The sequence below is a fragment of the Musa acuminata genome, chromosome BXJ3-4 (assembly GCF_036884655.1).
Source record: "Musa acuminata AAA Group cultivar baxijiao chromosome BXJ3-4, Cavendish_Baxijiao_AAA, whole genome shotgun sequence".
Taxonomy (NCBI): domain Eukaryota; kingdom Viridiplantae; phylum Streptophyta; class Magnoliopsida; order Zingiberales; family Musaceae; genus Musa; species Musa acuminata.
In genome coordinates, this window is record NC_088352.1 from 44,174,119 (window position 1) to 44,201,618 (window position 27,500).

The window sequence follows — 27,500 nt, forward strand, 5'->3', positions numbered from 1 at the left end:
AGACAACTCATGGCTACGGAAGCATTGATGTGAACGACAAAAGTCGAATCACCCCCATGAGACAGTGATGTGAAGGCCATTCGAGTTGGCTCTATCAACCTCCGTGAACAACAGTCTAAGGATAGCCGTTTGAGTCTGCACCCCCTTAGTATTGTCCACAGGAAGCAGTTCAAGCCTGCCTACTTCCTTATCGAAAAAACATTAGAGGGAAGATATTACAATCGTTATAGGACTGTCACTTTCTTGGGCAAAATGTTAGAGGAAAAGGTATTACTATTGTTATGAGTGATTCCTTCCATTGGACAAGTATAAAAATCAACCTTCGACACTAGCCTATGGGTCGGATCTTTCGGTAACTAACCTCTTACCTCTCATTCCACTCCAAAAAAATTAATTTAAGTGTCATAGGGGTCAAGTCGAGAAGCTCTCACGTAACACTAACCTTGGGTAAGAACTTAGTAAGGAGCCGAATCCCATCTCAATTTGACCTTAAGACCATCTCGAATCCTGATACTCCACCTGTCATCTCAAATCTATCTTGAACGCCTTAGTTCCCCCTCAATCGCTTCACAAGACACCCACACGAATCCACCTTGAATCCCCCTCGATCATACATTCCCCATAATAGTTTTTATATTATATTATATTATATTATATATAAATATATGTATATTTATATACATCTTTTTGAATCTTTAGATCCTGCAAATAACACTCATGTTAATATCTATCCAATAAACTCAAAATAATTAATTAAAATTTAATATTCCTAAATTAGTTTTTATTATTATGAGAATATTAACATATTAATTAATAAAATACACCTGTTTAATTAATTTAAACTTTTTAATTTTATTTACTTGATACACACGATACACCCAAACTCTATAACATAATCAAAAGGAAATAAAGGTTATTCATCAGAGGAGAATTGAATTCATCAACCCCTTGAAAGGACTTTTAGATTTCCATTTGCATGCATGGATTACACCACAAAAATTACTTTTCGATGACAGCATGATAAAAATATATACATATATTTAATAAATGTATTTAGAAAGAGTGTTCTTATGATAAGATTACTCGGATAAAAATATATACATATCTCCATCTTTATTTAGGTTTCAAGGAACTTACACTGTAACCAAATAGTGGCTATTGGGCCAAATGGGGGCCCAAAACCAGGCTTCATGGGTCCAAATCAACCGATTCCTGGGGGCCCCACTGTATCAAGAAGCGCGGGTGATGGATAGAAGACGATGGGATAAGAACGAGGCGGAAGAAATCCCAAAGCCGTAGCAGCAGCAGCAGAGCTCAGGGAAAGGGAGCGAGCACTTGGAAGTCGAATGGCGACGGTGTGCCTTCCCGGGGCGTGCTCTTCTCCAGCACGCGTGCGCTTCTCCCGGCGCCCGGCCGCCGCGCCGGCACCTCCCTCCCAAGCCCGAATCCGATGCGCAGGTGCGTACTGCCGAATCGATTCCCTCTTCTCGCGTCTTCTCCCTTGCGCTTCTTGTGGTCGATTTGTTCTGGATCTATCTATAATGACTACTATACGTTGTTGGAGAGAGCGTTGTGAAGATCAATCAGCATGTGATTGGGTCGATAAAGTTGGCTGCTGCGTTTCTTACTCATGCCTTTGGAATCAACTTACGGCGTTCAATCGATCCGATAAAAGTATATGTTGTGGCATTTGTCTCCAAAAGTTATCTTTTTCTTATGTTATCTTATTGATGAAGGGCGCCTCACATTAATAGACGAATTTAGCTTCTTTGGCTCTTTTGATATGCTCTCCTGTTAGGTTTATCGATTGAAAGAGGTAAATTTCTGGAGAACCAGTGGACATTGCAGAGTTGATATCAGAGGATAAAAAATGCATCAATTTAGGGACCATTGCGAGAGTTGTTATTACAAAGTCCTAAGAATAAGCTTATTTGTCGATTTGGTCAGATACAATTATACTTTTCAGTTACCTTGAGACATTCCACGGTATAAGATAAAATAAAAAATATATGCCATCCAAGTAGCTACAAAGAAATAAATGCAGAATATAATCTCCGAATAAGAATCCTTGAGCCACTTTTATTCTTCAGCTTTCTAAAGCAAATACTATGTAGACTACAGTTGTCTTCTTAGATGTTTATCTAAGATGAATGTCTCATGTAGCCCAAACTCAAAGTTTTCATCTTGCTGTAATTTTTTTGGTTCAGATTATTGGATGCATCATCTAATGCATTCTAGTTGTCTTCAGCAATTGAGGACCAGACAATCTTCTTAGAGTTTTCTTGCTCCCCAAAAGGAATGAAGAATCTTGCTTGCGGTATGCTTGCTGCCTGGGCAATCACCACTGCCTCTCCTGTTGTTGCTGCCAGTCAGGTTTGGACTTGGATACTAGCTGCATTTATACCACATTACTTTGTGGACTAATTCTTTTGTCAGCTGCTTTTCCTTGTAGAACTTTCTTCTCATGATATAGTATGTTCCTATGAGATACTAAACTTCATGAACAATTAGTCGATTTAAAGACTCCATTAGCCAATATAACTCAAACTTTTATATAAATGTGATTAAATATCCCTGAACCTGGCTGTTGGCAAAATTCTAATCTTTGTTCTTTTATTGCAAGTGGTGTTTTAGGGTGACTACTACCCGATAAGAAATTGGTTGAAAACTCCCAAATATACACAAATGATTCAAGAAGCGGGCATATAATAAAGATTCCAATTCATGCTGGTTTGTTAGTTCTCAGGATGTACTGAAAGGAAGATTCCTCCAGACATGTTGGGTTTAATACAGTTGGAATTTGAGATTGAGTTTGCTGTTTAGCACTGGTGTGGCATGTTTTGCAAGTTCTAAAATATAATAATGGTTGATGAATTCTTTGATATTAACATTGGCAACCCGATTAAGAAGCATTTCACGGGGTCCCCAGGTGTTGAATAGTTAAAACTTAATTGAGAGTAAGACCTAGGCATTTGAAGTACATGTGTGCTATAGTATTCCAGTTCATTTTTGTCTAAATTAGTAGAGGCTATGTTTGTCCTTAAACATTGTCTTGCTTTGTCTCTTTTTAATATCTGGGCTTCATCATTCCGTTTGAAGCTTCTCGTGATCAATTATTGCAGTTAATTCATTTAGATTGACTGCACCTGTAGAACGTATTCAATCATCAGTATGTAATTGGTTAATTTACATATTTGAGAGGACCATATAAATACTTTCATAGACACTGATACCCTTCCGTGAATGTTCTTACATTTGTCAAAATGAATGCCATGTTGTACACTTTATCTTCAATAGTCAGACAAATGCATCTAAATGCTTAATTGAGTTTTGATCGTAACCTAACTCTTTGATATGTTACAAAAATCATGTGTAGATCCTAATGTTGTTTCTCTCGATATACATTTCTGAACTCTTCTTTGGGAAAATGGATCTTCCTTCTTGTTGATGATAAAAAATGGATGGCCAAAAGGAGAGATCCTCTAAAACCTTTGATGGAACATCCAAGTGCTTCATCTTTTAGGTCCATTTGGTCACTACCCGTTGCAGTAAGTCAGCCAACTTCGTCACATCATGTTCTTCTTCTTGTAGAGGCTGCCTCCACTTTCAACAGAGCCAGATCGTTGTGAGCGAGCATTTGTTGGGAATACAATAGGTCAAGCAAATGGTGTATATGACAAGCCACTTGATCTGCGCTTTTGTGACTACACAAATGATAAATCACATCTCAAAGGGAAATCACTTTCAGCTGCCCTCATGTCTGATGCTAAGTTTGATGGTGCTGATATGACAGAAGTTGTGATGTCCAAGGCTTATGCTGTTGGAGCAAGCTTCAAGGGTGAGAAAAAGTCATTTATTTTAGCATTAGTTGGCATAGTACCATGTACTGCAATCTATAACCTTCTTACATAGTTTGTCCTCTACAATGCAAATTCATAGACATAATAGTAGTAGCACATCAGGAATCTAAATATGGTTTAATTTGAAATTACCTCAGCTCACAAACTATCTATGTCTTGTATTTCTTGAGAATTTATTGGAGTTTCCCAATTTCATGTTTGTGCATGTAATACATCCAAATTTTTGCAGCATCAAATTACTCTTTGTTTGCACCTTGAGAAAAATGACCTGACTACGGTTTATCAATATTTTTGTATCATCACAGGGGTCGATTTTTCAAATGCGGTTCTAGACCGGGTCAATTTTGAAAAGGCAAATCTAAAAGGAGCAGTGTTCAAGAACACCGTCTTATCAGGCTCTACCTTTAATGATGCTCAACTAGAAGATGCCAACTTTGAAGACACCATAATAGGCTACATCGATCTCCAAAAGCTTTGCACAAATAACTCCATAAGTGCAGAAGGAAGAGCTGAGTTGGGTTGCAAGTGATGTGTAAAGCTTTGACTCATTTTGGTTTTCCCTTGTCCTAATTCTTGCTTTGTTCAAATTCCTCATGCCTTGTTTCTGAAGATGCCAACAGACTAATTGATGTATCCATGCACTCCTTTCTGGTAAAATACAAATGTTTTGTATACATTATTTAAAAGTTAAGAGCTGGAAAAATGTAGAGAAAAGATCATAACTTCAGAAAAATGTATGGTGTCTAATATTTCATTCGCAACTTTGCTTTCTGTACTTTATATTTGTGTGTATAAAAGGATATGAGTTGGATTCGTTCATTTGAAGAATGTTTTCCAACTTACTTATAGGTGCCAACTACATTATGGTTCATGTAAATCCATATTGTTAGGTGCCAACTACATTAACACATCAAGATCTTTGGATACCAACTTACTTTTATGGTTCATGTAAATCCATATGCAACAATCCATTCAACCACACAATGTTAGTCCACAACTATATATTCTTTGTTTCTTAAATCTAAACACTTGCCCGAACTAAACCATAAGCTCTGATATCATTTGGAAAAAATACCACGGGAGAATCTTAACATTCTTTTTACTTCACAAAAAAACATTCATAATGTATTGATTACAGTTTTTATTGTCGTAATCTCCTTCTCTTTCTATAGTGATTTATCATATTCCATTTGATTTAATATACAAGAACAAGTTCTCTTTCAAATCCCACTCTTTATCTTTGTACTACATTAGTTACATCTCACACCAAAGAAATTATAGGTTTCTAATTACTTGCAAAAGTCCAGTAAATATCTTTAATCCAATTGAATATATATGAAATCTAAAAGTTCCCTTTGGGAACTCATTTCTAATGTTATCATTCATTAGTTATCAACTATGGAAAAACCAGGAATCTATCCCCTTCTTTCCTAATCATTCTTCAGGAGAACAAGTCAAAGCAAGATAAATCAAGCCATAAAGAATGCAAACCCTTGTTATTGGTAGTAGAAAACAAGATAATTCAGACTACATCCTAAATCACCATTAGTATTTACCTAACCAGACTTGCCAAGCAATCTATGTTTAAGTTTGTAAAGTAGGCCTTGATATCACTACAGACATCAATAAGCTTGACAACACCATAAAATTTCAGCATAATAGATTATATCGATCATGCAGCTACTGAGTACTAAGTAAAAAACCAACATGCTTTAAATTCTGTCACCGGTATGAGAATCATTAATAATTACATAAGACCTATTTTCCTATGGATATAGAAATTGTTCCAGAGCATTCGTCAATTAATTGTGAAAACCATATGGTATACATAGTTTTACCATTCTATCAAAAGCAATAAGCATGAGAAAATAAAACATTTACATTCTTCCTTTGCCGCACCTCCATTGTTTTTACTTTAATGGGCTAATTTTCCCATTCCCATTCAAGAAAATTGAAAAACAGACATTTTGATATGAAGACTCTTAATTTTACTCTTACTTTTCCTCGCTAGTATTAAATACACAGTCACTTCGTCTTTTTAAAGAACAAAACTAGCAATAGGAGATTTGCCCATCAAGTATGCCCGAACCTTAAATCCACAAACCTTATTGCTTGTTTGCTTCATGTTTATTTGCACTTTGTCTGGTTTTGCAACGGTGGCTGAAATTGGCCTCACCAACAGCATCACTTAGTTCAGTACTATTCTGAAGGATAGAAAAGAGAGTGAATATTAGTCTGGCATGACCATGTTCGACTTTCCAATACATAACACTGGTGTATTAACATTAATTAGTACTGTTAGCAATTTGTAAGTCGGTATAACCAAAGGAATTGGAGAAGCACACAATATAGAAAATGGTGGAACCTTTAGATTGACACAAGGCAAAAGAACAAGTCATTGATCCTGAGATTTGCATAATCATATCCTCCTCATGCTGATTCTCTTCTTCTTCTGACTTACTGCAAAACGCCTAGCCATGGCAACATTATAGAACTTCCTCATGTGCTCTGAGAGCCGATGGATGGCATTAAGATTTCCTATTTCTGATAGCCGCAACAAAATAGCTTCAAACCTTGAATATGACAGCTTAATCCCACGGTCTATAATCTCATCCAAGAGGAAACATGCATCCTGTGCTCTGCAACAGCTAAGCAACCCATCAATCATTATACCATATGTATCTGCAACTCGAGCACATCCTCTATTGTCCATCTCCTCCCATATGTGGATTGCCCTATCAGGTTCATTCATCTCAAAGAACATTGTCATTAACATGTTATAAGTGTGAATGCTAGGCTCACAACCAGCATCTATCATCTTCTCACATAGCCTTAAAGCTTCTTCAGCCTTCTTGAGCTTGCAAAGTACCTTGAGAAAGCAGTTATAGGTAAGAATGTCAGGTCTAAAACCTGTCTCGGCCATCTCCTCCAATATCTTATGAGCTGCATCATCCTTTCCAGCCAAACACATGCCTTCAATCATTTGTTTATAAGTTGAAACATCAGGAAGGCAACCAATTTTTCTCATATCAGCGAGGAGTCTAAAACACTCATCCAACCGATCAAATTTTGCAAGACCTACGATCATAATAGCATAAGTCTTGGCAGTTGGTGAAGATATGGTCGAACCTTTAGTTCTCATAAAACTGAAAAGCTCTCTTGCTTCTGACATCATCCCGGCACTGCAGAAGGAATCAATTGCAGCATTATATGCAAAATTCTCAGGAGTGTGACCCATCTGAATCATTTCCTCGAGCACCTTTATTGCGGCTTTCGGGTTCCTCACTCTGCACCACCCAAAGAACATAATGTTATACGTCTCCGCATTTGGTGCGACCTTGCTCTTCAATCGGTGAAACATGGTATCTGCTTCCTTAACCAGGCTACACTTGCAGAGGGAATCCAATAGCAAGTTAAGTGCATCGGTCTCGGGTGGAGTCTTCATCTTAATTCTCCTCTTCTTCGCGAATTTCCTGAGATGGGTCAAGTGCTTCTCCGTGTACACCCTCAAGATAGTCAACAAAGCGCCGATGGGCACCGATTTCTTGCCGCTCCTCTTCATGTGGTCCAAGATATCGCAGACGACACCAAATTGCTTGTCCTTGTATCTTGTGCTGGACAATACGTCGATCATGAAGTTGTATGTCGGAGGCTCGTGGGCGTACCCATCTTGATGGCCTGCCCAGGCGAAGAACCCGAAGGCCAACTTCTCGTCGTAGCGCAGCATGTGCAAGACCTCGTTCACCAGCTCGGTGGTCAGCTCGATGCCCAGCACATCGAGAGCAGCTCCCAAGCTTTCGCCGGAGCCTGAGGCGGACATTATGGCTTCGTATACTTTGCTCGAAGCAGAGCCCACGCGGCCATCTCCACTACCATCGATTGATGTGCGATTACCGGATGCATCCGAAACAAGCGATTCAGAAGAAGATGAGGAATAGAGGGACTTGAATGAGATATAAATATCAGTTCTAGGTGAAAGAATCACATCGCCAAGCAAATTACGACGGCAGGAACAACTCGATTCCCCAAGATGACGCTGGTGATGAATCTGTGACGAGGAAATGCGAGCAAAAGGGATCGAATTTGAGGGATTCGGTCTCGAACCAAGATTTTTACGGAAGATCCAACATCTAATCGAAGCCGGGATGGATCGGTACGATCTCATTTACGGCCACCGCTTCAGAGGAACCCAATTAAATCTAGGGTTTATGGAGCTTGAAGGAACACCCGGCCGGTGTCGCCGCTACTAACGATTGTTTTGTGACCGTTTCGGACGAAAGACGTCGGTGTAACGGTTTCGGCGCGATCGTTTCACAGTCGCTACAGGTGGGACCACGAAATCAACGGCTGTGGCTGCTTGGATGGCTACATATGATGCAGATAACAATCCAATGGATGGGCATAGTTTGTGATGCTAATATTCTTTTATTAATCTTTTATTTAGCATAAGATCACAACATAATGCCTTATTTTGAATAGGTATTTTTCTCTTTAGTTATCTTGTAAAAAATCCAGAGAAATGTATAGTTGAGTTTTCTCTGAGAATTTATAGTTATATTAATATGAGATTTTGAATATTTCCTGTTCTGATTAAGTACTGAAACATACAACATTATTTTTTTATATTTTTTTATTTTATTCAATGATATGGATGATACAGATCGATAAATTACTGAAATCAACATCGGATTGGCTTTTAAAACCTTAAAATGATGAATCAAAAGATAAAGAAACAGCAATTGTGATTTGGGATGGAACAAAAATACAAAAAAGAATTAGAAGACAAGAAATGGCAACAGTTAAGCAGATGTCTGCAGATAAACACTCCAATCATCAAGAAGAAGCTTCCTCTTATCATTCTTTGAGAAATTTTAAGAGAACACTTGATGGAGCAGATATATGCAGAATTAACACTTGATGGATCCACAATTGGCCTCATCTCATCTTCCTTTGAGAAAATTTATTGGTACAACAGGCATGTCTATTGTAAATTTGTACTGAAAAGCTAAGATATCACTCTACAAAATTTCATCTCTTGGATCTTTCTATTTCATTTTTCGCCTATTTACCATCAAGATGTTCTTTTGGATGCCCAAAACAGGTTTATCTAGGAAATGATAACAGCTATATCAAGCAAAAGTTGCGCGACTGTCCTGTCCTGGTTTCATAAACTTCAGGTGACTTGTTTTTTATACTTCAAGCAGTAGATGGTGACTCTTCACAGTGACCTTCCAAAACAGAATCATCAACCATCTTCTTCATTGATTCAACATCATCAATCTCAGAAAGTGTGTGCATGCGAAGAGTGTCTGCATCATCGCTGCAAGGAGCAAAATAATGTCAAAAAATTTGAAAGTAAATGAAGTGGAACACATATATGCATGTGGGAAGTAGCCATACTCTTTAACACCAAATATTTCCTTAATAATAAGTGAGCTGTCTCTTGAGCAGAACTCTGGAAGCTGGACAAAGGTGCAAATTTAGGTACCAGCTTAGGTTAGCATAGCTTTTTAGAACTGGTAAACCGGTATACTAAAACCATACAAAAGAAAATCAATTTGTGCTTGAGGTTTCTAGCAAGAATCCATGTGAGTCATCAGTTAAGGCCAATATGGACTTATTAAACAACAGAGCTAAGACTAACTCACAAATTGGAAGAAACCGAAGAATGTAAAAGATGCGAGAAAAAGTAAATAAAAAATGACCAATTTCATATATTAAAAGTAAATGTAAAAGACGTTTGAGAATTTTTCCCCTTTAGGTCAGATGAGAAATTTGATATTCTCAAACACACTATTATATTCATGAGTAACGAACCGTAGACAGGTAGAAAATTTTCCCAAATAATGCTTGAACAGCGAGCTTTCACTTGAAACCATTCTCTGTGAAACCTGATAGGTCCATTACGGCAGGCCCTGGAAGGGATAAACATGGATAACTGAAATTTGAGAACATAAAGAAAGTCTTCTTTTGCTAGTTAAATAAGTTTTACGACTCCATGGGATTTCCTCATAGATGCATTTTGCACTATGATAATAGCACATTAACAGAATGAAATATTAAAACCAAATATTAAGAAAGGTTTTACACTCAAATCGATGCATGTCTCTGTTATTATTTTACCTACCTAAATAGAGATATTAAATTAAATTAACCATAAAATAAACTACATATCAACACAGTCAAACAAAGAGAACTAGGACTGTTAAAGATTATATATCGCTCAACCTAAATAGGTGAACAGAAGAGAGTTGGATAGCCTACAGTAAGGACTTCCCAATTTAGTTCTGATTGAAATTGTCTATGGTTAAGTAATCGAAATCATGGACTTGGGTGCCATGTTACATGGCATACTAACTGGCTTTTGGCATTGTATGAATAGGGGTCTGACACGGTTATTATTGTGCCATGTACTGGCATGAGTATTAGTCCACATTCTACATACCAGCACAGGTAGCAGCAAGAACTTTTGTTTGTTCATTACAAGTATGGTAAGTAAAACAGAATACATCAGGCACCATAATCTATGCTTGAATGACTACAAACAAATATCTATAATTTATTTGGAATTCCAAAGAAAACAAATATAAAACCAGTTACTATGGTGTTATGACCTCTACCATAATTCATCAGAATGTGTAACCAAATAGTCACATAATTCATCATGTGATAAATGATAGAAGGAATTCAGCATGAAACCCAAGTTTGGGTATTTGCAACAAAGATGTCAGAATTGTCAATCATATTTATCACCATATTATTTGTTAGTATAGCAACATTAAAGAATTCCAACTTGCCTATTTACTCTTAAAGGGTTTAAAAAAAGGAAATAAAAGATCAAGTTGCAAAGGAAAAAAGACAAGTAAACACAAAGAAAGTACAGAACAATGCAGTACAAAGTTACCCAAATTTCAGGAAGTTGCCATAGGAAGCATCCTTCAAGTGGGTAACACTACCAAGTAGGAAACAATACAGGTACAATCACACAAAAGAAGAACTAAGGTAGTGACAGCACCTTTATCTTTAACAGTTCGTCTTGAGACCTCATTTAAAATTTCTGCAACTTGAGCATCTTCCAACAGTGATGATTTTCTAAGATGTATGAGATCTACAACCAGGTCAGTGTTGAAGGGCTTTTCATTCAAAGCATATCGAATGTACTTTCTTAAAATATCTTCCATGCTGAAACCCGTCTGAATACAGATATAAAGGGGACTTAATAACTTTCAATGATCCAAAACTTTACATACTTGATAAACCATACTCAAGAAAATGATCTGCTAAACCATTTTACTTTTCTTTTACATTACCAATCACATTGACAAGTACAGTAGAAGAGATGTGGTCACACAATAAAAAGCCTCATGTACACTAAACAGCGCGCTGAAATAATTGATCAGCAAAGTGGCAACTTTACTGTTAGATCCTATAGAAATTTGAAAACTAAAAAATTATTGAATTTTAGAAATATACAGTAAAAAATGTAAATTTTTCTCTGAGATGTACAGGATTACTTGTTTTGATGTAGATGTACATCATTCTAAATGCATAAATATCTCAATTATCAAAACCAACAGTGAGTTGTCTCTTGTTTGATGTATCATGGAGCATTAAAAATGGGTCTAGGTGTCTTCTTCATTAGTCTACTGTATTCAGGTGCCAAATTTTATCACTGAAGTGAGATCGGAGAACTTAATATAGATAGTAAAAAACAGTTTTCCTTTTGGTTGTTATTTCTAGTGAATTGATAGCTGCACTTAAGTAGATTTTCATCACTGAAGCAAGAATTGAAAACTTAGTAGGAGGTTTAACCGCTTCCCAAGAATGGTTTTGATTTTATTTATTGAATTCTCTTATAATACAGCACTTGGGTTTAATTTACACCTTTTCCTAGTGATGCTTGTGTTTTCATTCATGAAGGAATGTTAAAAGATAGTCCTTAGTTCATCACATGGAAGAAAATATATTGAAGAAACCACGTTTACTCAAGAAGAAGAGAAAAGTGGAGTAAATTTAAAGGCTATAGCATTCTTGATCAAAAATTTTCACTTAATCTAGCATCTACAATGATTCCCTTGAACAACAATTAGTGTTTTGAACATATTTCCTTCTGAAAATTTAATAGAAGCTACTGATCTGCAACAGCGAAATTTGACTTAAATCTCAAAATCCTCTAAATACTTAGATACCATGACAAATGAGACCTGGTTGCAACACTGAATTCAGAAGATTCTATTACAAGATTTATGGTTATTACATGGCAAATAACTCCATATTTTCTTGTCTATTAGAAACTTCAGCAAGGATTCTTAATTGGCATTAGAAAACATGATCACACTTGATTCTGCATCATATTTAACATACCTCATTGCCACAACAATGGTTTGACAACAATAAAGGCATAATAAAATAGACAAAAATTTCTTAATTTGACTGGAAGAAGATCCAAGATATGATGAATCTCTCATTTTTGTGAATGTATTGTAATATAACAAAGAACAAAAGCCATACATTTAGATAGGAAAGGTTTAAAGCATATTACACCATGAAAAATACATGTTACACGAGGGAAAAGGATCAAAAGCGATTGTACTGATTCCTCGAGTCAATTGCCAACATACAACCTGGCAACATTAACGTAGTCGCTTTCTGCAACTACATTAATACTATCGGCCCGGGTAGGTTGCATGTATAAAAATATCTCAGCAAATTTTACTGCTATCTGCCTCAAACCATCGGTATCAATTGAAACCTTTCACTAATAAAATTTTCTCAACTATCCAATCATATTGTCTAGTTAACCTCCCTGTAATCTAAGCAGATAATTAACTCCCGCAAATAACCATCAAGGTATATCTGATCAAACAGAGGCAAAAACCTATAGCAAGTACCTTTTGCATAAGATCTTTGAGAGCGGAGTTGTTTACTTCATCCTTGCCCTTCAGAAACAACTCATCTATCGATTTTAACAAGAAAACGTTCTTATTTACCTGCAATAAAACACCTGATTGAAACAATGCAAGGGAAACACAAGCCAAAAGGTTCCTGAATCAAAAGGAATGCAAGAACGGAGGCGTACCAATCTCTTGCGCTGTGCTCTAGGCGAAGTGAACTTCCTCAGGGCCTTCACAAAGCCAATTACGAAAGACAAACCCATCCACGCCACAGGCGCCGCGAGAAGGCACGGAAGTTTGCTCGGTCCGACCTTGGGGCCGGGAATGGCTTGGTCACGGTCCCAGTGAACTCCAGGAGATCGAGGGCCTTCTCCTGGATCCAGACCCGACCCGCAATTCTAATGATGTGATCCGGATCCGGGTCCGGGTCCGGGTCCAATTTCGCTCCGTCACCTACCGCCCCTCACCTACTCACCAACCCCCTCACCTCACCGTCCCCGCAACGAGCTTTGGGACGCTCTTTAAACGATCCACCTTTGACTTCATCAGGACAAGCCTTTGGGTTCGGTGAGATCTCTCCAAGCTGCGAGAATGTCCTCTTCGATCAAATCTGCTGGCGTCATCACGTGCAAAGGTTCACCATCATCGTGATAATATGCTTTCGAAACGCCTTCGATCGCTCCTCTGTCGCTTTGATCGCTCGCCTTTTCCTTGATTCCTCTGTTCTGGTCTTTGGATTGTCAGCTGCGGTGGCATGGGGACCAGAGCAACCACTGGTGCTGGAGGAGGTGGAGGTCGACCCGCCGAAGGCGTCGGAGATCCGCGTGAAGGTGGCCTGCACTTCCCTCTGCCGCAGCGACCTCACCCAGTGGCAATCTCAGGTCGGTAAATCCACCCGATCGTTCTTGGTGTGTGTCTTCCGAGCACTGCTCATGTTCTTGCTTGTGCCGGTTGCAGGCGCAGCCCGATCTTTTCCCTCGCATCTTCGGCCACGAGGCTTCCGGGTTCGTATTCTCTCTCAATCTCAGTCCTATTGGCTCAGCAACCATGAATCGCACGATGTGATGTTAGGTTGTGAACGCTTAACTTGGGCAGGATTGTGGAGAGTGTAGGAGAGGGCGTGACGGAGTTCAAGGAGGGGGATCATGTGCTCACGGTGTTCATCGGAGAATGCCAGAGCTGCAAACACTGCACGTCTGGGAAGAGTAACATGTGCCAGAAGCTGGGGTTAGAGAGGAGGGGCGTCATGCACAGCGACCAGAAGACTCGGTTCCGGGTGAACGGGAGGCCTATTTACCATTACTGCGCCGTGTCGAGCTTCAGCGAGTACACGGTGGTGCACTCTGGTTGTGCCGTCAAGATTAGCCCCAGCGTGAGGATGGATAGGGCATGCCTTCTTAGTTGCGGCGTGGCTGCAGGTAAACTCCGGCATCCCGTGCTGTTTCTTCTTGTGGCTTCTTTTGCATCTGTGATATTCTCTTTCCACTATGTCATGTCGCAAGATTCACAAACCAACAATGTTTTCATTAGCATGACCATTAACTTAACACAGTTCATTCTTCTTTAGACCAGTTTATGCAAGCTAGTGGAACCCTGTGTCATAAATTAAAGAGATAAAATAGATCTGAATGATATGTATCAATACAGAAACCCACATATAAACATTGGATGCCAGCTTTAAAAATATACACTAGAAGATGTGAAAATTGGCTAGAACCAGTACCATTTTATTCAGGAAACTGTAAGGTTTTATTGCTGATTAAAAGAAAACAAATTAATAGATGGTTGTTCAAGCAAGCAGAAAAAGGAAAAGAAATTACTGCTCTAGAAGAACTAGGGTGCTGATATTGGCACAAATGCTCTCCTTTTCAATAGGCACTAAGTTTTTACAAATTTCGTTTAGGATGTCAGGTAAAAGCTTTTCTCTTCTTATGTCCTTTTCATTTCTCTTTCTTTACCTCTTCTGGGTCATGCCACTCATAGGCCTGTGCCAGTGTGGCAAATGAACAGTCACATGGACAGAAATAGTGAAATAGCTCATCAGTCTGAGTGATACCACTTGAGGTCACTTATAACTAAATCAAAACCTCACTTGCTGACCCTTAAAACCAATGGAACCTTATACAGACTATAAATTTGGCTAAAAGAAAGCTGATGCAAAGGACTCTTTTTAATCTAAAGCAGAGTAAAGGAATTGATGATATAGAAAAGCTGAAAAAGGTCTTAAATTTAATCTCAGTTTAAATCCAACTACTTGTGCTTTTAGTATCATTAGTTATTGATTATAGCCAAGAATTGTCTGATTTCTTGGGAACTTTTTTGCGCATGACCCATATAATTTCTCTCACATGAGTTGTCATCGTTTAGAAAATCTTGATCTGGAAATTGCATCTGTAAATTGTAATTAATATTTTAGTCAGTGTATCATATGAATATCATTTTTTGTCTTTTCCTTTTTTGTGTGTCCATTCATTGTCATGACGAATGCTTATGGTTTTTTTCTCTGGTCACTACTGAGTCTCATCTTGCTCATACTGATTCCGTCCATTAGTCAATGTATCATATGAATATCATTTTTGTCTTTTTCTTTTATGTGTCCATTCGTTGTCATGATGAATGCTTATGGTTTTTTTCTCTGGTCACTACTGAGTCTCATCTTGCTGAAACTAATTCCGTCCAATTGATTTTGATGTCATTTGAACTATAATTACATTTTAGGCATCGGAGCTGCTTGGAATGTTGCTGATATATCAAAAGGTTCAACTGTAGTAATTTTTGGTCTTGGCACTGTTGGCCTTTCAGTAAGTCCCATGACAGATTCAGCACTGGTCTCTGGACTTGTCAAATACATTAGTCTTTTCCGAGTCAAATGCATTCAATTATATCATCCTTCATCAGGTAGCACAAGCTGCCAAATCAAGAGGGGCTTCTCGGATAATCGGAGTGGACATAAATCCAGAAAAATATGAAAAAGGTATTATATGGCTGCTGGCTTAAATGTATTGCTTGCAGTTGTTAAATGTCTTCTGTTCTTGGTGCAGGAAAGGCTTTTGGTGTAACCGAATATATCAATCCGGATGAGTGCAAAGAGCCTATTCAGCAGGTATCATCTGCAAGATAAGTGACAAATTTGTAGATTCTGTAAGGGAATAAAGATTCATCATACAGCTAATGCATTGATCTGTTTCGAAGAATGGAAAAAACTCTCTGATGATGACTGCAACTGATAAAGGTGCAGAAAGATGATCAAGTGACAAGGAAATAGAAACATAAAGAGTTGTTTGAAGTGAGTGAAAGGAAGTAGAAAAATAAACAAAGAGACCATATGAGCCAGCTGGAACTTAGATATCCATACTATTTTATTTTGCCCCTGGTGCCTAATCATAGTTCTCTAGAAGTCATTTAGCTCTCTCCAATATTAAAGTGGTTGATGGTCTCTGATATTTACTTTACAGTGCCCAAAAATATCCTCTCATTACCAGAACTTTGCAGTGCTAGGAAAATCTTTTAAGTAAATTATTTAGTTATACCGTATATTTAGTAAATATTATATATATATATATATATATATATATATATATATATATATATATATATATTCGGTTAGTTATCTGACACTGCTTGATTTTGAGCCTCAATCATAATAGCATCCTTAAGTTAAGATATGTCGTAATCGTATGAAAAGTCTTCTTTCCATGTATCTGGCAAAAGAAGTTCGTTTTGTTTATTTGTGTGTATTATTTGGTAAAGAGATCTGATTTTGTATGGTTTATTAAAAAATTCATTATTATTCTTTTGATTATGGATTTAATATATAAGAAAAAGATGGTCAGTGCATTAGGCTCCTACTTATGCAAAAGTTCAAAGAGGTCGAACTGCACACAGGAACATGCAGTGAAGCCACTAAATCTCTTGACTTCAACTACTAAACAGTTCCTGCATAACATTCTTGATGGCATTTAACTGTCTTAGTAAGATAGGTGTGCTGTTTGCTTGTGACTACCTAATATTTGATACTAACAATATGTACCTTAATACCCCAGATTTAGATAATTCTGAGATAGGTTAATGGGAATTCATTGACAGCCATGTTTTTTTTTTCAGGTTATTAAACAGATCACTGATGGAGGGGCAGATTATTCTTTTGAATGTGTTGGCGACACTAGTATAGTATCAACAGCCTTACAATCATGCTGTGATGTAATTCTCATCCTTTATTGTCTGAAGTTACACATGTTCTGTGCTGTAAATGTTTGACATGTTTTAACTTACAGGGTTGGGGAATGACTGTGACTCTAGGTGTACCAAAAACCAACCCTGTGGTTTCAACTCATTATGCTTTTCTTCTCATGGGAAGAACTTTGAAGGGTTCTTTATTTGGAGGATGGAAACCAAAGTCTGAGCTTCCATCGTTAGTCGACAAATATATGAAAGGCGTAAGTTTCTGATATCATTTAAGGAAAAGTTTCAGGAGCAAGGTTATCTTACTAGTTGGTAATGTGTTTCTTTTACCAAGGTAGTTTCTTTGGCATTGTTTTTCTTCTAAAAGTTTTGGTAGCAAGTGTTCATTGTTTGAATTTGTTGCTAAAATAACTTACTACAGGAAATCCAATTGGACGAATTTGTTACACATGATATAATGTTTGCAAATATTAATGAGGCATTCAGCCTGATGAGAGAAGGGAAATGCTTGCGTTGTGTGATTCACATGCCAAAGTAATTGTCGGTATGATAGTATGCAGGTATGTCTCAATCCTTTAGGTATCCATTTGTTTTAATTTTCCAATAACTCCAAGTCATCGATCTGTGTGATTCATATGCTGATGAACTAGTCATCTTGTTGTTCATCATATTTCTCTTTTCTACTTGAAGTTGTTCTTGTCTGGTAAAAAGTATCTCTTGTTGCAACATTATTCAATGATTCCCCTTCAAATTATCCTCATAACCTGATTCTGCCTCCTGGTTTTGTCATTTGTAAATTAAGCTGGTAATGCCTATCTCCAATCTGGAATGGGAAATAATTGCCGTCTTTCACAGTGGATTTAGTTCTGGTAAATTTTTTTAGATTGTTTATGAAAACACAGCTTCTGAGCTACCAGTAGATTAAGCTCTGTTGACTATCGATGTCCATCCTCATCTTGTATGTGCTCTGTGTTGATGGCAAGTACATCAGAGAATGGTGCAAAGGAGATGAAAGCCCTCCACATTTTTCTCATTGATTCTTTTATTTCCCGTGAATTCCACATTCTTTAGTTAAAGGAGTGGGTTTTGGTCTCGCTTCTCTATTCTCTGCTCCAAGATAAGACTGCGTGTATTGCTTCTCTATTCCCTACTCTAAGATAAGACTTTACTTCCCTTCCCGATTGATGATAATCGCAGTGAATAAAACTTCTCCTTTAACGAGTCTTCCGTCTCTCTTTTTTTATATATCCATGTCGAAATTAACATGCCAACAAGAGGAGCAATAGGAGCTTTGGCCACCTCAACTTGAGGTCAAGCAATCCATCTAATAGATTAGTAGTGAGGCAATCATCATCTTCCTAGTAGACGTTGTGACAGTCATTATCATTTGTGTCAACACAGAGTCGTAGATACATATGTCGAGTGGTCTTTTCGTCATTTAACAATTGCATCAATGTAATTATGTTGACGTTGAGATAGATGCAAAGCGACATTGTTCGTTATCACTAATTGAAATGTTAAAGTTATTTTTTTTTTTTTTATATTTTTATTGATAAAATCGATGATGTTAAAGTAAATAGATTTATATATTTTATTTTATAATTAAAAAATATCAATATAATTTTTAATTTAAAAACCGAAATACTGACAATAGTTAACCACTAATTAGCCCTCGAATGGGGCTCTTAAGCTGATTGGTCACGTAAAAATTACGACAACCTGACATGGCTCTCACGGGTGAGCAATAAGTGAACTGGATATCAGTGGTGAGCAATAAGCAGTCGTGGCCTAAGTCACCATAGGACGATTTCGACGCTGCTGTACCTTTCTGTGGCAAGGCAGCTGTCACTTCTTTTATCGGAACGACATGAAGTGTCTCCGGGGGATCGCAAGTAGTTGGAGTCCCGACATTAATGAGCCACCTGTTTGTGCTGACAAAGCCACCTAGAAATAAGGCAACTGCTCTTCCTGACACGCCACCTGTACCATTTAAAAAAAAATGCTGATGTGGCACGTGATCTGCATGCCAAGTTGGAAAATAATAATATGGGGGAAATGAGTTGAGGGGATTAAAATCGGTTCAGTTTCTTTCGATAAAAAAACTTCTAATTAGTTGTGCGCTCCCCATCAAAAACATTAAATTTTAACTTTAGTCATGTAATTGAAATCAAAGCAAAGGAGCCTTTGGCCTTTTTTTTCTACTTTTCTTTTGTTTCGTTAGATGGAAGAAGGCATATATATAAATTCTAAAAATTATAATAATATATCATTATTATTATTATTATTTTCAAAAAATAAGCGGCTATTAAGATCTTCATCTTCAAAAAGTATTAGGATCAAATCTTGTATTCACTATTTATTTTATCATTTGCAACAACAAAAAAAGAAAGAAAAATCATCACCTTGTTTAACGAGATCAAAATGCACTTGGAGATGATATGATCCGATGTTCACTTGGACAAGATTCTCTTGGGAATTACCATGACATCCTGCAGTTGTATCATGATACAGATGCTGAGGAGGATATGAGTACTGTGTTCCTCTTTGTTCTTTGTTGCTAATCGATTGATGTGCCCTGATGCCTCCCATCAACGTTAAGGGCATCAGAAGTCCGGATTCCCCTCGCGGCCGTGGCATTTCGTGATCCGGGCCGGTATCAGTCACCACTTGTCGAAGTGATAGAGTCATGCACCGGTTGTGATCAAGACTAATGGCTATATATATTGATTACATAGATCTATTCATTGCAGGATGGTAGGAGGATATGACCGTATTCCTCTTTGCTCTTTGTTGCTACCTTTCATTGATCTACCCTAATGCCTCCCATCACTGTTCAAGGGCATATCATAGGACTAGATTGCACTCTCAGGCACGGCTTTTGTTGTTCCCTGCCGGTGTTGGTCGCTACCTACGTGGTAATCTGATATCTTCACATATACTGATCGTTTAGATCTATCCATTCTTATCTCCAAGAACATCAAAAAGAAAACGATAGAGCCATTAATTACTGCTAACTTCTCGTACATAGTTGGGTTTGTACTATTAATCGGCAAGCTTGAAATGATTCCGTTCACTACTGCAGGCTGAGAATGCAGTGCTTAAAGCCTTGAGGTGCGTAAAGCATCAAGTCCTTCAAGCAAGAAGGGGAAGGGGGAAGGCCCAGCAAACCATTAGTAGATTTATCTTCTGGGGTTTGATTCAGGAGTCATGGCATGAGAGGAGAGAAGATACATGCAAAGGAGGAGTACGTGGAGAATAATTTCCACAGAGAGAACTTCCGCACATCATCTCTCTTACTCGCTACTCTCTTGCAGGTTCAGATCCTTTTCTCCATCTCTTTCATTTCGTTTCCAGAAAACATATTGAAGACACGAGGCCTTCTGATCTCAGGATCTCATGGCATCTTGTCACGCATTCATTTCTCTGCACATCATCTTCAATCATGCAGAAATCAGTCGAGTTCTCCAACACCAACTTCTCCTTCCCTTGTCACATTGGTTTTATGTATGCGTCACTTCATTCTTTTTCTACTAACGAGTACTTCTCTCCCTGTCTTCTTGCTTTCATCTACCACCAAACCCTAATTATCTCTGGTCTCTTTAACACATGGATAGCTGGCTGTTCTCCTGTTAAAAAGAAGATGCAGATCATCTAACACCAAATTGAATGTCTCATGAAAGCAGGCATTCAGCTGAGCAACTTGCGTGGGCTGTGAAATGAATCAAGTCGACGAGGGGGCCAGTGGCATCGACGAGGTACAGCATCAAGGAGATGAGACTCGGGCTAAAGGAGGAAGAAGAACTAGGGAGGGTTTGCTACTACAAGGAGCAGGCGGTGGCTTACAACCTTTCCTATGCCAATCACACAGTCAGTATCAGGTTTTCGTCTCGAGTTATCCCTTGCTCTTAGTTTAGCCAATTGCAAGTCATCTTGGCTCTTACGCTAATCATACAGAAGCATGGCATCAAGCTCATCTCCTCATGTTTCATCCATCGTACTAGTGGTCGCCCTCAAGAACATCCATTAGCGTCTCTTCTTATTCACTAAGCAAAAAATAATGAGAACTTGTTCGGAGAAGAAGACTCTTGAAGACACCAGCTTTTCTAGGATATGAGATTTTAATCTAAAGCGCCATATTAATGCAAGTTGCTTCCTTTCCAAAATGAAAGCATTAGAAAGGGGATGAATCCACACTAAATCACATACTTTGTAGAACATGTTAGAAAGGGATTACTTCTATTTGTTTGAAACAGTAAGATTTTAGTGTCACAAATTTTAATGTGGATTAACTCCATTTTCATTTGAATGGTAGCATACTTAACCCATAAGGAAGGGATCAATTTGATATATGCATGTTAGTAATAATTAGTGAGAGATTGATGGTGGATAGTTGAAGTATTAGAAACAAATAAAAACTAATATTAAGCTATTAAAATAGAGAGAAAGCTAAAAAAATTCCATGTCATTTGTTTTTCAATCTACTAATTTTTTATTTTTTTTACGGATTTTCATTCTAATGAAGATTTTGCTCGCACAAAGGCATGGATATACGAGGATAGTGTGATTATTGAAAGAAAGAAGTGACTTGGAAAAAATAGAAAATTACCGACACAAATAATTTTCTATACCTAAATTTTTGGCTTAACTAATTAATCGTGATACATTATTCTTAAAGTTTTCCAAACAAATCAATTTTTTTTGCTTTTCAAATCGAAAACCGGTTGATATTGATTCAAAAACATACTCACAAAAAGTAGGCGTTGAAGTTAGATGATAGAACGATGAAGATAAAGAATTTAAGGAGGAGCTAAAGCGAAAGAATACAAGTCGATATATTATGACTAAAATATCATCTAAAAAAAAAAAAAATCAAAAGAATACAAGTTGATAGAATCAAATATCATCTAAGCCTAACCTCTCTTGAGAAGAGGTTTTAAGAATACAAGTGGATAGGTTATGACTCATCTAATGCTTAAGCTTTTAGATGGAATGATAATGATAAAAAAGTTAAAAGTGCTCTCTTAGTCATCAATTCCCAAGTAGAAACACAGAGACATCAATAGCTCAAAACCACAAGGTATAAATGTCATTGACTGGATATTGCATGCGATCTTGATCTTGAGCTTCCATTACATCCAAGATGTATGTTGCTACATCAGCCTGGTGGCTCTGTTTAGGCCTCATGAACCATGAAATAACCAACAGTATTAAGGAGAGTAGATGGGCCTAATCGAAACTAAGCATCAACATTTAGGCATCCTTCCTCTTCATGGAGCTTATCATCTCAATGTGGCCTATCCACCTCCCCAGTCAGTAGGATTGGTTGGTCCATCAATGTTCTCCTGCCTGCAATACGGCTGGTGTCATGTAAACTGCACCCCAATTATATTGCAAACCCACTCTCAAATGCTTCTGGGTTTGAGAAAAGGAGAGTCGTCATTGAAGATCTAACATCCAATCTTGTCTGTGCCTCCTTAATTCTTCCTTGCCTACAATTCAATCCTCTTTCAGTTTTTTGATGCACACTTCTTCTTATTATTACTTCATTTTCCTGACTATTTTCCTATTGTTTGTTTCCCTGCAAGCTAAAAAAAAAAAGATTGCCTCAATCATTTCAGTAACGATATAAAACTAAATAAAGAAGTAATCTTATCGTGATGCCAAAGGTTGAAACATTGTTCATTGTCAACTCCTGAGCACAGCTCTGCAGAAATCACTAAGAAAAAGAGGAAGAAACAGTTATTTGTTCAGGACAATAAAAAAAGACAGTATCAACAAGCATCTGTTGTGTGTGTAGTTTATAACATTACTTGTGCTTTTCTTTTTGCTCATAAGAGTATCCAAATTGACCAAATCGAACATCTTAGCAGCCTAAATGTTTACGGTAAGTCATCATCATCGTCCTCATCATCATCATATTTAAGTGTGAAATATAGGCATTCTTTAGCTTGAATAGCAGCTTATGTCTTATCTACTGCTGTAAATGCGTAGTTTTCATGTGGAATGATTTTTTATCATCATGTTCATGAGAAAAATATCTTTGCAGAATGTGTGATCTATTAATTGTGTGTGAACTAACCACCATAATGTCTCAGTAGTGTATAGAATTAGAAGCTAAAAAGGTAGAAAGATTCTGATTTCATTCTCATGAGCATATCTACTATAATCATGAGATTTTTTTATAACAAACATTTTTTGTTAGAAGTAGAAATATCATACAAGGCCGATCGACTAATGAACCTCTTAATAATTCTTTGATATAGCAGAATTTTTTAGAGGACGAGTCTTAGTATAATGGTAACATTACGTCTTTACGATTTGACCGATCAAGGTTCGAGATACATAATGCATAATATATATATATATATATATATATATATATATATATATATATATATATATATAATATTAAATAAGATGGCATTGCACTTCTTCTACTCACATTCATTTGATAATTGAGTGTAAGGCATTTAGCACCTCTGCTAAATTCAGCTAAGGTGACACTTTCATGGATGACAGTGTGAAAGTTGTGTGGCTAAACATGTCATCCAAAACTATACTCCAAATACATCAACATCCTCAACCGCTGTTGCCTGGTTAGGGAGTCGGGTCTCATTCTCTCTATTAAAGATATTTGATAGCCTCGGTTTGGGATGCATCGACAGCCTTCTCTCTTCCACAAAACCATCTCAACCTCCAGAATTAACAACGAGACTTCAATGGCGACTGCCCAACCATCTCGCAACCAAGAAACCCTCTCTAAACTGAAGCATTCCCAACGATACTGTAGCTATGGTTTGACTATCTTCTTCGAATCAATGCTGAGATGTGAAGCTTGGAGTTGCGTAAGCAATCTAATCTCTCTCAATATGTGGAAAGGGTTGCTCACACGTAGGCAACATTGACTCACTTGACAGTGTCAACCATCATCTACGTCAGCCTGAGGGTGATATTCGATTTTGATGACTGATCTCGCATCGATATGATTATCTATTTTCTAAAGGAAAAAAAACTTGATTTCCTAAGAAAAGATGGTTTTATTATGAGGTGCATAAATTGTGAACTTGATCATCTACATGATTCCAGAATTTACATGGCTTACCAAGAAAACTTGGAAATGGGTGGTTCTCAATTAAAGCTAAAGAACTGGAGCTGTAGGAAACTACTACAACCTTTGACAGGCAATGCATGAACCCTCACTTGTGTTTGACAACCTTCCCAATGCCACATAAAGTATCCATCCTCTCGACACCATTTTCATGCCGCGACAGCCTCACCCACCCCATCTTCATCGCTTCCTTTGCTGCCCCACAGGATTCTTCGCTCTACTGGTCAGATCAGGATTCCCTTTTCCTAGTACAGTGTCCAGCGATTGGCCTTAAAGAAGGCCGATATGTGAGCTTTTCAGGTTCCTACCAACATTTAATCTGTGGTGATTCTTAGTCATACCAATCGAACGGCTGGAGACGAAGGAAGGCAAGCCAAGGAACTCCCTACCTGCTCCCCCGTCCCCTATATGTACCGTTGATCTCGGCAGTGGTGCCATCAGAACGAACGGACTTCAACTAGAGGTCGACATCATGAACTCCGGCAACCAAACCGCCCTCTTCTCCTACAGCTCCAATGCTTCCACCACCGCTAATGTGGAGATGGCTCGGATCTTGACGGAGATCCAGGTCTTGGAGCTCTTCTTTGCCATCTCCATATTTGTGACCATCCACTCGCTGAGGCAAGGGAGGGTTCGTGGCCTCGCGGTGTGGCCGGTGGTCGGCATGTTGCCGTCCCTCCTCCTTGGCCTTCGCAAAGACATCTACGAGTGGATCACCTGCATGATCGACCGTCAGGGCGGCACGTTCATCTTCTGCGGCCCGTGGTTCACCAACCTTCACTGTGTCATCACCGCAGACCCTCGAAACTTGGAGCACATGCTCAAGACCAAGTTCTCTAACTATCCCAAGGGCGAGTACTTCCGCGACACGCTCCGGGATCTCCTGGGCGATGGCATCTTCAACGCCGACGACGAGACCTGGCGCGGGCAGCGCAAGACCGCCAGCCTCGAGTTTCACTCCTCGGCGTTCCGGTCCATGACGGTGCAATCCCTGTTGGAGCTCGTCCACTCGAGGCTCCTCCCGGTGCTGGCGGAGGCCCACGAGCACCGGAAGCCTTTCGATCTCCAGGACGTGCTCCTGCGACTGACCTTCGACAATGTGTGCATGATCGCCTTCGGCACCGACCCGGGCTGCCTGCGCCCGGGGCTGCCAGAGATACCTTTCGCCAAGGCCTTCGAGAACGCCACCGAGGCAGCCACCATACGCTTCCTGACTCCGACGTCCATATGGAAAGCTTTCCGCTACCTCGACTTCGGGATCGAGCGATGCCTCCGGCAGTCCATATACCGCGTAGACGAGTTCGCCTACGAGGTGATCCGGAGGAGGAAGAAGGAGCTCGCATCGGGCGAGCCAGAAAAGGCAACCAGATCCGACATTCTGACGTCGTTCACGAAGCTAAGTGACGAAACCGGGAACCCATACTCCGACAAGTTCTTGAGAGACATATGCGTCAACTTCATACTCGCCGGCCGCGACACCTCGTCGGTGGCCTTGGCCTGGTTCTTCTGGCTGCTGAGCCAGCACCAGGAGGTGGAGGACAGAATCCTCAAAGAACTAAGGGAGATAATAGCTGAGAGGGAAGGGGAAGGAGAAGGAGAAGGTGAGTTGGTGTTCAAGCCAGAGGAAGTGAAGAAAATGGAGTATCTGCATGCAGCCTTGAGGGAGTCTCTCAGACTGTATCCTTCAGTGCCAGTGGACCACAAGGAGGTACGACTACTACTACAAGACATTATAATCTATATATGAAGTCTTATTTTACAGACAATATACATTGAAATAATAGAGAATTCCGTACACCTATCGACGACAGAAAAGAAGCCAAAAATCGACTCTGACGGCTATGTCGATCGTCAACACACGCACATATATTTCTGCTTCTCTCGGTCTCACTTCTCGTCTCATTTTATCTTAAAAGAAAGGTATAAGGAGAAAGAACGAAAGCGATTAAAAGCTAATTAGTGTCCATCTTTGACTCTCAGAAGTTTTTGGTGACAGATTACAGTCGCGTGTCTATCACAAGAATAGATCAGCCGGTCATAGTCACAAGAATAGATTACAGTCGCGTGTCTATCACAAGAATAGACTCTCAGAAGCTGGTCAAGTCAAGTCAAGTCAAAGGCCAGCCATAGTCATTGGATCTCTGGTTGGACGAGTAGACCAGCCGGTCAGACAAGATCAAAATTTTAATTTATTTTTTTTGATAATTTTAAAATAAAACATGATTATCTATTTTTATTAAAAATATAAATCATAAAAAATATTTTTAAAGAAAATATATTAAGTAAAAAAAAAAAGAAGGACATACAAGATATGAAAAAAAAATGAGAAATATAGTAGAGTTTTTTTTTTCTCTCTTTTATCAAAATTAGTAAAAATATTTTAATTTTTAAGACATAAATAATTTAAGATGCTGATTGATAGAGGCCAACCACAAATTAGACATGAGGAGTTGGCCTTTAAATCTGAACTTATTGACAATGAAATAAATATACCATGAATGATGACACTTGGAGAAGTCAACAACACAGTCCATAGTTTGTTGCACTCTCATAATAACTGCTGCATCTTCTCTATCTATCGATCTCTCTATCTATCAGTCTGTCTGTCCATGTAATGCAGCGTTGCGTGGACAGGTTGTGGAAGACGATGTGTTCCCTGATGGCACGGTGGTGAAGAAAGGAACAAAGGTGCTCTACGCGGTCTACGCCATGGGAAGACTGGAGAGTATATGGGGGAAGGACTGCAGGGACTACAAGCCGGAGCGGTGGCTCAGGAATGGGCGCTTGGTGAGCGAGTCAGCGTACAAGTTCCCGGCGTTCAACGGGGGGCTGCGGCTGTGCCTGGGGCGGGACTTCGCCTACTACCAGATGAAGTTCGTCACCGCATCCATCCTGCACCGCTACCGGGTGGAGGTGGCGGCCGACCACCCCGTGGAGCCCAAGATAGCGCTCACCTTGTACATGAAGCACGGCCTGCTGGTCACCCTCCGCCGGAGAGACGAAGCTTAGCTCCCCGAGAAGTAAAGGAGTGGAGAAGACGAATTAAGCCAAGCTAATGGCGTAGTACCCGTGCAAGTGTGAAAAGTATGTCGTAGTATTGGTGTGTTTCTGTGCGATCGATATTGGACGCGTGCAAGTATGAAAAGTATGCTGTAGTATCCCAAGACTGGAGTGACCGTGATAGCAAGAAGTATATCATATCTTTAATGTCTGTACTTTTATTTAATATCTATCTATCTATCCTCATTCAAACAAAGGGCTTCGGTGGTCATAATGGTTAATTAATTATTTACTGAAACCTACCATGCATCTCTTAGGCTTAGCACAGTCAAACAGAGAAACAATCACATAGTATTTCTCAGTATATGAAGTCAGAGCTAATGCGTTGGATCGAAATAATAGTCTAAATGAAGGGTTTTTGAAGGGTAAATAAACACAACCTTAAGAGTCTTATGA

At 38.8% G+C, this 27,500-nt stretch overlaps 5 protein-coding genes across 12 annotated transcripts; 3 read left to right on the forward strand and 2 right to left on the reverse strand.

Moving 5' to 3' along the window:
* Nucleotides 1–1,275: 1,275 nt before the first annotated feature.
* Nucleotides 1,276–4,534, forward strand: LOC103982735 (thylakoid lumenal 17.4 kDa protein, chloroplastic). Its single transcript, XM_009399734.3, has 4 exons — nt 1,276–1,458; nt 2,249–2,373; nt 3,592–3,838; nt 4,166–4,534. Exons 1-4 carry the CDS (start codon nt 1,347–1,349, stop codon nt 4,387–4,389), a joined length of 708 nt encoding a protein of 235 aa, XP_009398009.2. The 5' UTR covers nt 1,276–1,346; the 3' UTR covers nt 4,390–4,534.
* Nucleotides 4,372–8,203, reverse strand: LOC135636175 (pentatricopeptide repeat-containing protein At1g73400, mitochondrial-like). 3 transcript variants are annotated; one of them, XM_065147785.1, is made up of 3 exons: nt 6,226–8,203; nt 5,965–6,064; nt 4,372–4,508 (listed from the first exon to the last, which is right to left on the reverse strand). In XM_065147785.1, the coding sequence occupies exon 1, from the start codon at nt 8,023–8,025 to the stop codon at nt 6,280–6,282; it is 1,746 nt and encodes a 581-aa protein (XP_065003857.1). In that variant the 5' UTR covers nt 8,026–8,203; the 3' UTR covers nt 4,372–4,508; nt 5,965–6,064; nt 6,226–6,279. The 3 variants fall into 3 exon arrangements, with proteins under 3 accessions (XP_065003857.1, XP_065003858.1, XP_065003856.1); XM_065147786.1 differs by lacking the exon at nt 4,372–4,508 and having other exon boundaries at nt 5,634–6,064; nt 6,226–7,729; nt 7,846–8,018; XM_065147784.1 differs by lacking the exon at nt 4,372–4,508 and having other exon boundaries at nt 5,634–6,064.
* A 595-nt stretch (nt 8,204–8,798) lies between these two features.
* Nucleotides 8,799–13,231, reverse strand: LOC135636178 (uncharacterized). Of its 3 annotated transcripts, XM_065147790.1 has the most exons (5): nt 12,940–13,231; nt 12,752–12,850; nt 10,876–11,053; nt 9,261–9,775; nt 8,799–9,180 (listed from the first exon to the last, which is right to left on the reverse strand). In XM_065147790.1, exons 1-4 carry the CDS (start codon nt 13,015–13,017, stop codon nt 9,726–9,728), a joined length of 405 nt encoding a protein of 134 aa, XP_065003862.1. In that variant the 5' UTR covers nt 13,018–13,231; the 3' UTR covers nt 8,799–9,180; nt 9,261–9,725. The 3 variants fall into 3 exon arrangements, with proteins under 3 accessions (XP_065003862.1, XP_065003860.1, XP_065003861.1); XM_065147788.1 differs by having other exon boundaries at nt 9,261–11,053; XM_065147789.1 differs by having other exon boundaries at nt 8,799–11,053.
* Nucleotides 13,232–13,241: 10 nt separating this feature from the next.
* Nucleotides 13,242–17,810, forward strand: LOC135636176 (alcohol dehydrogenase-like 6). 2 transcript variants are annotated; one of them, XR_010495830.1, is made up of 10 exons: nt 13,242–13,388; nt 13,499–13,635; nt 13,712–13,758; nt 13,850–14,172; nt 15,473–15,555; nt 15,653–15,728; nt 15,796–15,857; nt 16,859–16,954; nt 17,029–17,270; nt 17,358–17,810. XR_010495830.1 is itself a non-coding variant. In XM_065147787.1 (10 exons), the coding sequence occupies exons 1-10, from the start codon at nt 13,346–13,348 to the stop codon at nt 17,472–17,474; spliced, it is 1,146 nt and encodes a 381-aa protein (XP_065003859.1). In that variant the 5' UTR covers nt 13,242–13,345; the 3' UTR covers nt 17,475–17,810. The 2 variants fall into 2 exon arrangements, 1 of the variants encoding a protein (XP_065003859.1); XM_065147787.1 differs by having other exon boundaries at nt 17,029–17,190.
* Nucleotides 17,811–20,701: 2,891 nt separating this feature from the next.
* Nucleotides 20,702–27,255, forward strand: LOC135580782 (cytochrome P450 86B1-like). Of its 3 annotated transcripts, XM_065149851.1 has the most exons (3): nt 20,702–20,814; nt 24,251–25,752; nt 26,679–27,255. In XM_065149851.1, the coding sequence occupies exons 2-3, from the start codon at nt 24,517–24,519 to the stop codon at nt 27,051–27,053; spliced, it is 1,611 nt and encodes a 536-aa protein (XP_065005923.1). In that variant the 5' UTR covers nt 20,702–20,814; nt 24,251–24,516; the 3' UTR covers nt 27,054–27,255. The 3 variants fall into 3 exon arrangements, with proteins under 3 accessions (XP_065005923.1, XP_065005921.1, XP_065005924.1); XM_065149849.1 differs by lacking the exon at nt 20,702–20,814 and having other exon boundaries at nt 24,023–25,752; XM_065149852.1 differs by lacking the exon at nt 20,702–20,814 and having other exon boundaries at nt 24,023–25,752; nt 26,665–26,870.
* The last annotated feature ends 245 nt before the right edge of the window (nt 27,256–27,500 follow it).